At 48.5% G+C, this 12,252-nt stretch overlaps 1 protein-coding gene across 1 annotated transcript; it reads left to right on the forward strand.

The window, feature by feature from the left end:
- Window positions 1-501: 501 nt before the first annotated feature.
- On the forward strand, window positions 502-11,833 carry LOC129833327 (riboflavin-binding protein-like). The gene is made up of 6 exons (XM_055897841.1): window positions 502-706; window positions 1,876-2,083; window positions 2,248-2,341; window positions 2,520-2,648; window positions 2,778-2,874; window positions 10,193-11,833. Exons 2-6 carry the CDS (start codon window positions 1,921-1,923, stop codon window positions 10,562-10,564), a joined length of 855 nt encoding a protein of 284 aa, XP_055753816.1. The 5' UTR covers window positions 502-706; window positions 1,876-1,920; the 3' UTR covers window positions 10,565-11,833.
- The last annotated feature ends 419 nt before the right edge of the window (window positions 11,834-12,252 follow it).

Here is a 12,252-nt window from a genome sequence, read left to right on the forward strand (position 1 = left end):
CTCTCAGCATATCATACAGTATCAAATCTCATCCTTCACCTCCCCTTCACACAAAGCCCTGACCTCTGGGTTTGTGGGAGGAGGGGAGGACAGGTGACTCAGCACTTGAGGAGGATGCACTTATACCAAGGACAACGCCGCGCCAACACGTTCATATAGGACCCAATCAATTTGATGAATCCACTGACAACCATATCCTGGTGTTTTTCAGTAACTGGTGCTTGATACAGAATGACAGTACGTTTGATACAGAATGACACTACCTGGACATAATATGCTCAGGCCAAATCATTTAAATGTCATCATATTACATGGTACAATACTGGATGGGAATACCTCCACACATATCTTTCTAATGTATATGATACAAATTAGTGTGTGTGTGTGTGTGTGTGTGTGTGTGTGTGTGTGTGTGTGTGTGTGTGTGTGTGTGTGTGTGTGTGTGTGTGTGTGTGTGTGTGATATGGATTACCAGCAAGGGGGAGGTCGGGGGAGGAGGTGGGGGAGGTGGCCAGGAGCTTAGATGTCCTTCGGGTAAACCAGTGAGAAACTATCGTGCTGCCCCTGGGAAGAAGTGATCATAACAAGCAGTCAGCCAGGAGGAAGAGCTGCGTAGACTGGTGCTGATTCGACGACGATTCCAAAGCTGAGGAAACACGTCGCACAAGACGAAGCAGAATAGGAAAACGGTTTCTCCCACCGACAGGTAGGCTAAGGCAGGCGAGGCGTAAAGTATTTTTGTCGATAGTGGAAGATAAACAAATAGACACAGATTGCAAACTACGCAGTTGGGATGTTGTGGTGTGAAATCTTGTCATTCCCGTTATTTTGTTTAAAGCTAATCAAACATGGTTTTACAGTAGCCTATCTTTGCATTTGTTCAAGTATTAATTATTTTCTCGTCAAATTATTAGTTGATAGTTTAGTTTGTCGGGTATGGTCATCGTTTTACTGAAAGAAAGTCAGTCATTTGTAGGTTTGTAGCTGATAGTCTCAAGTAGCCTACATACAGACGACCTACAATAAGTAGCCTACATTGTTATACATCTAACAAAGCGATTAGTAAACTCTGAAATGTGTTAAACATGTCTGTCTGTAACTCATTTTCTATAAAATACTTAAACGGAAGTTCATAAGAAAATACGATATTTAGGATTTAATCAGGTATTGTTATGCATGCCTAGCGTTATCCAATGGCTAGATAGGCTATAGCTTAATATTTCACAGGCTGTGTCATACATCACACCAATCCTTGAACCTCCTTAATTAGGCTAGATGCTCCATGGCACGTCATTGAATACAAACTATGTTATGAACAGACTAGACCGTTTTTGATCAGTGGTGGTTGATCTTACTCCCTTTTGAGGGAAACATTATCTTTAGTGCTATAGGCAATAGGGAAACATTATCTTTAGTGCTATAGGCAATAGGGAAACATTATCTTTAGTGCTATAGGCAATAGGGAAACATTATCTTTAGTGCTATAGGCAATAGGGAAACATTCTCTTTAGTGCTGTAGGCAATAGGGAAGGAAACATTATCTTTAGTGCTATAGGCAATAGGGAAACATTCTCTTTAGTGCTGTAGGCAATAGGGAAACATTATCTTTAGTGCTATAGGCAATAGGGAAACATTATCTTTAGTGCTATAGGCAATAGGGAAACATTATCTTTAGTGCTATAGGCAATAGGGAAACATTATCTTTAGTGCTATAGGCAATAGGGAAACATTCTCTTTAGTGCTATAGGCAATATGGACACATTTTTTTAGTGCTATAGGCAATAGGGAAACATTCAAATGTCACATTTAAAAAAAAACTGGTCTTCATATTGTATGGTTCACTGAACCCGCTTGTCTCCCGCTCCGCTGTCCAAGGTCCTGATTATAGCCGGCTAGCTGAACGTATCGCAGGTTGAAGAAATGGCTATCACGTCAAAATCCCTGCGGTTGGTCTGTGCATATTTAGCGGCTATCCTGATTGGTCGCATTTTGTGTTTGGAGGGGGCGTGTCTACAGGACGGTAGACAGAAGGCCACGCCCAGCCAGGAACCTCACCTGAAAGAGTGCACAATCTATGCTGAGAGTGAGTGAGAGCACTGTGCTTTTTAAAGCCAACAACATGCATCCTCAAACCATGATAAAGAGAGAAAACTGCTGTTGGAAGTTTACTATCTAAATCCTCAAGCCTTCTATGAGATGATGTGTCTCCCCATGGTCATAATCTATCCATATCTGTTCTCTCATCAGATGCATGTTGTTCAGAGGTTGACATCCAGGACCTTAATCCCATGACCAGTGAGAAGAACAGCCCCTGGGACAAGTGTGGGAAACTGAGCCCGAAGTAAGTCTGCAATTTACAGCGGCCTTTGATCATGACTAGCTGATATAACCAATATTTTCAATCTATCACATCAAAGCCAATAGCCAATAGAGACAAAAGCATTGCACTGCTGGAGCAAAGAGAGAGTTACATGCTGTGGTCCACCCTCTCTCTCTCTCCCATCTATTTCTATGTCCAGGTGTGAGGACTTCCTGAAGCGTGTGACCTGTTTCTACCGTTGTTCCCCTGATGCAGCACGCTGGCCACACTCTCACCTCCAGTCCTCCATGCAGGCCGTGCCACTGTGCCACAGCTTCTGCCGTGACTGGTGAGCTCACTACAATAATCTAGGGTCCCCAATGTAAACTGTACTGAAGGCTCTGCGCTAATCATATCATCCAGCAGTATCAAATGTTGATCTGTCATCTGGTCATTGCAACATAACATTTTTATTCAGGTATGAGGCCTGCAGGATGGACATGACATGTGCTCGTAACTGGGCCAGAGACCCCAGAGGACAGAACTGCACTGGGAGCTGTGTGCCGTATCAGCAGGTAGGCTGTTGATTGAATGGGCAGCAGCCAGTCTCATGGGAGAGAGCCATGTTGAGTTGGCTGTAATGCTGTGTTGAGCTGTGTTTTAACTTTGCTAAAAATCTATATATATATTTTTCAAAAAGAGATATTTAGACTCAATGATTCATTTCTTTGAGGAAGTTAAGAACCGTCCTAGTCTCTTTCTCCAGCTGTGTCTCTTATGATAGAGCTGTAGGAAGATATAGAAGCCTGGCATGCAAGGCTAGGTTAGCAAAGAATCATGGTAGTATAGCTGAGTCAGTGTTAGTTGTACTGGTACTGCTGGTCTCAGTGGTCAGTGAGGGGTTAAGGACACAGAGCCTGGCTCAGTGGAATAAAGGAGGGGCTCTGCCAGGGGCGGATTGGGACCAGATCGGCCCTGGCATTTCTAACAAACCTGCTAATTCTTTCCCTTGAGGGCCCCACACCTGCCAATTTCTTTCTTTGAGGCCCCCACACCGGCCCATTTCTTTCCTCGAGGCCCCCACACCGGCCCATTTCTTTCCTCGAGGACCCATATTGGCCCATTTCTTTCCTCGAGGCCCCCATTATTAGCCAGATAATGATGATTTTGCACAAAAAATCCAAGTTAGACAGGCCCACTGTGATAAAAAATGGTCCAGCCTGTCTGGCATTTGCTCAGAATGCCAGATGGCCAGTCCGCCCCTGGGCTCTGCTCTGTACTGCTCCACTGGACAGAGGAGGATATAAAAAGAGGCAGAGTGACCTAGGGCTTGTGCACAGCTGGGACCAACTGTGAACCTCCCAGTCACACACAAACATGCACGCACACCAGAGGAGGCTGATGGGAGGAGATGTATGGGGATGTGCTCATTGTAATGGCTGTATTGGAATGAATTAAATGGTACCAAACACATCAAACACATGGAAAAACAACGGTTCCATTGATTCCATTCCAGCCATTACAGTGAGCCCGTCCTCCTATAGCTCCTCCCACCAGCCCCCTCTGACACACACACACACACATAATCCGTGGTTGGATGTGATGATGAGAGGTGACAGGAGTGTGTGTATGTTTATGTGGAAGAGGCCGGTCAGGGAACCACAAATATACCAAATAAAAACGTAATTATTGTGAGGCCATTCAATTAAAGTTAAGCTGTTCTGAATATGAGGGTCCTGCTACACAGAGACCTCCAAAAGACCCCATAAGGAGGAGTCAGAATGTTTGAACAAAACAACTCACATCTAATAGCAATATTGTTTACACAATAACAATTTTTTCACAGATTTATGCTATTCATTAGTCTGACCCTTTGCTTAAGAGCAACTGACTTTGGAACTCAAATGAGGTTGGAAGCAATTTGTGTCCAGGCATTATAATGACGGCTCTTTTAATGATCGCCAGCTGTTCAAAAAATAATTATTTTAACATAGTCTGAGGTAAACAGTTTGTAGGTTAGACTCAAATGTTCCGTTTGATTCCTCATCAGACAAAGGATATGTGAAGCTAACTGCACCTCACCCATTCACATGTCCTCCCTAATCGAGCTGACAATGCTTCAGTCTGCCTCAGGGCCACTGTACACAGCACAGTGTCCCCAAATATATACACGGAAACACATACACACAAACAAACACATGCACATTGTGTACTCACAAATAGGCTACACACACACACACACACAAACACACACATGCACATTCTTTACTCACATATAGGCTCACACACACACACAAACACATGCACATCCTGTACTCACATATAGGATACACACACACACAAACAAACACATGCACATTCTGTACTCACATATAGGCTCACGCACACACACACACACAAACACAAGCACATTCTGTACTCACATATAGGCTACACACACAAACAAACACATGCACATACTGCATTCACACATAAGCTAGACGCACACAAAAACATTTGTACATGCACACACAATACTGTACACACACGTACAAACCATCAAAACGTCCCCCTGGCCCTTCTCCCAGGCTCCTCTCTGGCTTTCTCCCTCGTCATCTGTTGGCTCCTCGCCATCGCCTCACTGGCCACAGCAATGTGCTGGGGCTTCTTAACATCATCAACAAGGAAACCAACACTCTCTTCACGCTCTCCACTCAAACACTGGGTCTGAAGTGGGCAGTGACTCTGCACTAACATGCACACAGACTGGCAAGCCTGTGTTGCGATAACAGCAGGTTGACAGTTTTTGGGATGAATCTTATCCTTAAGGCAGAACTGAGCGATTTCCTCCAGATCCAGCCAACGGCAAAGTAAAAATATTTTCTATATTGTAAAAATTAATGAAAACAAATGTAAGGTTAGGGTTAAGCACTAGGGTTAGGCACATGACCATGGCCGCCCCAGGAGAGGAGGCTAGTAATAAGACCAGCTAGTAGCTATCTGCTGCACAGCAACAGCGCTATCCTTCTAATAACACAGTGAATATAGCAGTGATTCCTAAATGTTCTGGGTGACTCATTCACTCCTTATCCCTCAGACTGACAGGATGAGAGAGGGGGAGAGAGGAGAGAGGAGAGGGGGAGGGAGGAGAGGGGAGAGAGGAGAGGGGGAGGAAGGAGAGAGGAGAGAGGAGAGGGGGAGAGAGGAGAGAGGAGAGGGGGAGAGGAGAGAGGGGGAGAGAGGAGAGAAGAGAGAGGGAGAGGAGAGAGGAGAGGGGGAGAGGAGAAAGGGAGGAGAGAGGAGAGAGGGAGGAGAGAGGAGAGGGGGAGAGAGGAGAGAGGAGAGAGGAGAGAGGAGAGAGGCCAAAAGTAGGCTGCATGAAAAGTGTAATACTGTGTAACACACTAGGCGGAGTCAGGTGCAGGAGGCAGAAAGTTCAGAATAGCGCTTTAATACGCACAGGGAAAAGTAGTCCTCTCCACGAAACTGGGCGTAATCAAACAAATGCCCAAAACAGATAACTAAACAACACGCACTACCACACGTCAACACAGTGGGGAAAATAATCAAGCCCGCATAAAGAGCAGGCGGGCCTACCGGCTTAAATAGCCCAACTCAAAATCTAAACAAGAAACAGCGAAACAAATCAGACAAAACCAACAGAAAAGGGAAAAGGGATCGATGGCAGCTAGTAGGCCCGGTGACGACGACCGCCGAGCACCACCCGAACAGGAAGAGGAGCCACCTTCGGTAGAAGTCGTGACAGTACCCCCCCCCCCCCCCCCCCCGCCCCCCCCTGACGTGCGGCTCCCGCAGTGCGCCAACCACGGCCTGGAGGACGACCCGGAGGGCAAGGTGCAGGGCGATCCGGATGGAGGCGATGGAAATCCCTCAGCAGTGATGGATCAAAGATGTCCCCCACCGGTACCCAGCACCTCTCCTCCGGACCATACCCCTGCCAGTCCACGAGGTACTGCAGGCCCCTCACCCGCCGTCTCGAGTCCAGAATAGCACGTACTGTGTACGACGGGGACCCCTCGATGTCCAGAGGGGGCAGAGGGACCTCCGGGCACCTCACCTTCTTGCAGGGGACCAGCTACCACCGGCCTGAAGAGAGACACATGACACGAGGGGTTAATACAATAATAGGAAGGGAGTTGTAATCTATAACACACCTCGTTTATCCTCCTCAGGACTTTGAATGGCCCCACACACTGCGGCCCCAGCTTCCGGCAGGGCAAGCGGAGGGGTAGGTTTCGGGTCGAGAGCCAGACCCTGTCCCCCGGTACGAACACGGGGGCCTCACTGCGGTCCACCTCACTGCGGTCCACCTGCTTTCTTGAAGGATTCCTGGACGGCCCTCCAGGTCTCCTTGGAGCGCTACACCCACTCCTCCACCGCAGGAGCTTCGGTCTGACTCTGATGCCACGGCGCCAGGACCGGCTGGTAGCCCAACACGCATTGAAATGGAGACATGTTCGTGGAGGAGTGGCGGAGTGAGTTCTGGGCCAACTCCGCCCATGGTACGTACCTTGACCACTCCCCTGGCCGGTCCTGGCAATACGACCGCAGAAACCTACCCACCTCCTGGTTCACTCTCTCCACCTGCCCATTACTCTCGGGATGATAACCAGAGGTCAAGCTAACCGAGACCCCCAGACGCTCCATAAACGCCCTCCACACTCGGGACGTGAATTGGGGCCCCCGATCAGAGACGATGTCCTCCGGCACCCCGTAGTGCCGGAAGATGTGGGTAAATAGAGCCTCCGCAGTCTGTAGGGCCGTAGGGAGACCGGGCAATGGGAAGAGACGGCAGGACTTAGAAAACAGATCCACAACAACCAGAACCGTGGTGTTCCCCTGAGACGAGGGATGATCGGTAAGGAGTCCACCGACAGGTGAGACCACGGCCGTTGTGGAACGGGGAGGGGCTGTAACTTCCCTCTAGGAAGGTGCCTAGGAGCCTTACTCTGGGCGCACACTGAACAGGAAGAGACATAGAACCTCACGCCCCTAGCCAAGGTGGGCTACCAGTACTTCCCCCTAAGACCCCGCACTGTCCTCGCCACACCAGGATGACCCGAAGAGGGTAGTGTGTGCGCCCACCGAATCAATTGATCACGAACACCAAGCGGCACGTACGTACGACCAGTAGGACATTGTGGAGGCGCAGGTTCCACCCGTAACGCCCGCTCAATGTCTGTGTCCACCTCCCATACCACCGGTGCCACCAGCCTAGATGCTGGAAGGATGGGAGTAGGATCGATGGGCCGATCCTCCGTGTCATAGAGACGGGACAGCGCGTCGGCCTTAGTGTTCAGGGAGCCTGGTCTATACGAGATGGTGAACCTAAATCGGGTGAAGAACATGGCCCAACTTGCCTGACGCGGATTCAGTCTCCTAGCTGCCCGGATATACTCCAGATTCCGGTGGTCAGTCCAGATGAGAAAAGGGTGCTTAGCCCCCTGAAGCCAGTGTCGCCACACCTTCAGGGCCTTTACCACAGCCAACAACTCCCGCTCCCCCACATCATAGTTACCCTCCGCCGGACCGAGCTTCTTCGAAAAGAAAGCGCAGGGGTGGAGTTTTGGTGGTGTACCCGAACGCTGTGATAGCACGGCACCCACCCCAGCCTTGGACGCGTCCACCTCCACTCTGAACGCTAAAGAGGGGTCCGGGTGCGCCAATATGTCTCCATAGCCAACGTCTCCTCCTGGGACAATGGGTACACGTGACTCCTGGGAAGCACAGCGTTAACCTGGAGGTTTATCGCACAATCCCCCTGTCGATGAGGTGGTAATTTAGTCGCCTTCTTCTTACAGAAGGCAATAGCCAAATCGGCATACTCAGGGGGAATGTGCACAGTGGACACCTGGTCTGGACTCTCCACCGACGTGGCACCAATGGAAACTCCCAACTTGAGGGCGAGTCCACGATCCATAAAGTTCCCAGCTGCACCTGAATCGACTAGTGCCTTATGCTGGGAAGAGGGAGAAAAATCAAGGAAAATAATTTATACAAACATGTGACCAACAGGGGGCTCTGGGTGAGTTTGATGCTGACTCACCTGGGGTGACCGAGAAGTGTTCTGCCTGCCCTCTCGACTCCCAGAGGGACTCCTCCAGCACCGGTCGACCGTGTGTCCTCTCCGACCACAGCTGGTGCAGGAGGAGCCTCCTCCTCCGGTACCCCTCGAAGCAGCCCCCCCTAACTCCATAGGAATGGGAGCGGGAGGGCTAGGAGGTGGAACTGACAGGACCCTTTCTGAACGCCCGCGGGCAGCTAGCAGATTGTCCAGCCGGATAGACATGTCTATAAGTTCGTCTAGGGAGAGAGTGGTGTCCCGACACGCTAGCTCCCTGCGGACGTCCTCCCGGAGGCTGCACCGGTAGTGATCCATCAGGGCCCTGTCGTTCCACCCGGCCCCAGCGGCCAAGGTCCGGAACTCCAACGCGAAGTCCTGCGCACTCCTCATCTCCTGCCTAAGGTGAAATAGTCGCTCACCCTGAACTCCTGATAGTGATCCCTCGCCGAGTCTGGGCCATTCCAGACCGCGTTGGCCCACTCCAGAGCTCGGCCCGTCAGGCAGGAGACGAGGACGCTCACACTCTCCTCCCCCGAGTCAGTCGGCCTCATGGTAGCCAGGTACAACTCAAGCTGGAGGAGAAACCCCTGGCACCCAGCCGCCGTTCCATCGTACTCCCTCGGAGGCGCAATACGAAATGCGCTGGAGCCGGAAGCCGGGGGTGGAGTAGGTGGACTCGTCGGAGGCGCCGGAGGTGAAGTGGGGAGACCACTCCTCTCCCATCGGTCCATTCTCTCCATCATCTGGTCCATCGCAGACCCTATCTGATGGAGGATGGTGGTATGATGGAGAACGCGTTCCTCCATCGATGGAAGAGGGGTGGCCGCTGCTCCTGCTGACTCCATTAGTAGGTACGGGCTTCTGTAACACACTAGGCGTAGTGGGTGCGGAGTCAGGTGCAGGAGGCAGAAAGTTCAGAATAGCGCTTTAATACGCACAGGGAAAAGTAGTCCTCTCCACGAAACTGGGCGTAATCAAACAATTGCCCAAAACAGGTAACTAAACAACACGCACTACCACACGTCAACACAGTGGGAAAATAATCAAGCCTGCACAAAGAGCAGGCGGGCCTACCGGCTTAAATAGCCCAACTCAAAATCTAAACAAGAAACAGGTGAAACAAATCAGACAAAACCAACAGAAAAGGGAAAAGGGATCGATGGCAGCTAGTAGGCCGGTGACGACGACCGCCGAGCGCCACCCGAACAGGAGGAGGAGCCACCTTCTGTAGAAGTCGTGACATACTGTTAATATAATTGTCTGTTAGATTGGGTTTTCAGTTAATTTATGTAAATAACAAAGCTCATCTGCATTGCTTGGGGTACAGGAAAATTGTCAGCAACAAAGAGTGATCCAATTAAGATCCTACATCTGTAAATGTGTAGACCCATGGTGTCACTACCATTCTACTAATAAGCTTTTCCAATATCAAGCTTTTCTGAGAAATGTAGACTTAATTATGTTTTTTTTGGCCCTAAAACCTGAATTTGGATTAAAGTGAAGGGGAAAACATATTTATTTCTCTCTATCAGCTGGCTTTTAGATGACAAATGAGCAGAAGTGTGCTGCTCCCCCGTGTCTCTAAAAGCCTTTCTCTGTATGATGAGGGCACTAATGGATGGGAGAGAGAGGGGTGGGAGTGGCAGCTGCTGCCTGGCAAAGGCTTTGTTTTGTTTTTTCAGAAAAGGTACATCTTTGTGTAATCAATAGTCCCAATTTAAACGAGCGCCTTAATCAGAGGTATACTTTGCAACACACAGAAAAAATAAGGGTCATATTGAATCTAATGGCAAACTACATCTCCAATGATTTGCTCTTTGCTTCCACAGATGTACCAGCACGGCCGGGACTTGTGTGAGAGCCTGTGGGGGGACGCCTTCATGACAGTGGAGGATGAGGAGGAGGAACGGGAGGGGGGTGAGAGTATTAGCAATGGTAATGGTGGACGTCCCTGTGGATGCCTGACCCTCAGCCCCTCGGACAGGGAGGTGATCGCTGCCCTCAGGGCCCTGGAGGAAGACCCAGAGGAGCTGGACACCACCAAGAGTGGCTTGCCTCAGTACCGTGCCCCCTGCCACACGCAGCCCCAGACCAAGCCTGCCACACTGCCCCCGCAGGCGCGGAGGAGCAACGGCAACATTGTGATGCGGAAACGCTCGGTCGTGGTGGATGATGTGGAGGGTAGTGGGAGTGGGCTGTAGATGAACTGACAGAATCTGATCTCTGAATCTGTAGCTCTGTCCCCAAGCTGGGGTTGTCATATCTTGCTCCTATAACTAACCTTACCTCACATACTGTACCTCTCATGACACACCATTATAACCCATCAATCAAATGTTGCTTAGAGACGCTCCATATTTTGATGTAATACCAAACATATAAATCATTATGACATGACATGCCTTTAACACTGTGTAAATAATGTACGAATAGTGACATTGACCGTAACATTATTCTGAAAGGTAAAACAATCAACAGCTAACATCAAAGTGTATGACATCATGTTGTATTACAGTCTGTTGTTACATGGTACTTGGCCCAGGGACTGCAGTTGAAATTAGCCGGCTGACTAAAACTTTTATACAGTAATAATGTTGATTAATGTCCACTGTCCCTGTAAAAGTAAATGTAATAAAGTAAAGTAGTTGCTAAAACAGGTGACACCATTCATGATCGCCATCAATGTTTGGCATGTAATTGTCAGTCATGTATGCTCATTATAAACATATGTAGTCTTGCAGCTACATTAGTAGGCCTACAAATGAAAATATCTATCACCTTGTGAGGCGCCTGGGACTGCCTCGGTGCATATCATACTGTAGAGTTGTGTTTACTCACCAGTAGACTGCAGTAGTTTCTAAACTGTATTGTGTAACTTTGCCATCAGACTAGGCATACAGGATATATACGTATCCATACTGAAGCGTCCAAAATTCCTCTATTCCTCAATCCTAAACACCTTTTTTAGACATACCTGTAGAACTGTCAACACGCTTGGCATATTTTACTATCGTGATATAACGTAATGTACTACTGTTTTCATGTCATGAAATGTTTGATAGTGGAGGAGGGAGGTAAGGTGTTTGTGATGGTGGTGCACAGCCACATCATTAGAGTGGTTGCCATCCTGCAACCATAGGAGTCAGCTGTAAAAATGATGAAGATTTCTTTATAGCTGGAGGAAGTCTTGAATTTCAGAAAGAGAATCTGCGCAAAGGACAGACTTAGACTGCTGATGTAGAAACATGACTCATGCCAGTAAGGCTTTTGTGTTAGTTTGATAATGCATCGGAACTCTATTCAGGCAATGTCATTCAAGATGCTGTGAAGTAGAATTAGAGCCAAACTCTATAGAATGTCTATAGAATGGAGGACCAAAAGGGAACCTGTTAATCTGAGTGTGACATGAATACCTATTTGGTGTTCTTTTGTTTCTTGATATCCTCAATAAACACTGGATTTCAAAATCATTCCATTGGTATTTTCTATTGTGTTGTTATTAGAGCCATTGCCAGATCAAAATACATAGCAAATATGTGTTCCGTGTTCTCCATATGCAGCACTGTCCAACCGTTTGACTTGTCACCTCAGGATAAGAACACTGTGTATTACAAGGATGATGTCATCACCCAACATGGCCGCAGGGTCAGTCCACCTCTGACGTTCTCACCAGTCCAGCTCAAGCAGGCAGACAGCTTGACAGTTTGATTATGGGAGTGAATAAAAATAGTATATGTATTGTTCAAATTACAAAGGCGCCACATCAGAAGTTAAAGCCATCAATATGGTTGTTTTTGTTTCACCCAAATTAGTAGTATGAGACCACACACTGTGTGTGTGTGTGTGTGCACGCGCGTGCATACGTGCGTGTGTGCATATGTGCCTGCAT

Source organism: Salvelinus fontinalis, chromosome 34, assembly GCF_029448725.1.
Source record: "Salvelinus fontinalis isolate EN_2023a chromosome 34, ASM2944872v1, whole genome shotgun sequence".
NCBI lineage: Eukaryota > Metazoa > Chordata > Actinopteri > Salmoniformes > Salmonidae > Salvelinus > Salvelinus fontinalis.

Bases quoted from the DNA above. Each gene is read 5' to 3' on its own strand.
- LOC129833327 (XM_055897841.1), top strand. From the start codon at position 1,921: ATGGCTATCACGTCAAAATCCCTGCGGTTGGTCTGTGCATATTTAGCG. The intron at 2,649-2,777 runs GTGAGCTCACTA...ATTTTTATTCAG, and splicing joins CACAGCTTCTGCCGTGACTG to GTATGAGGCCTGCAGGATGG. The intron at 2,875-10,192 runs GTAGGCTGTTGA...TTGCTTCCACAG, and splicing joins GCTGTGTGCCGTATCAGCAG to ATGTACCAGCACGGCCGGGA.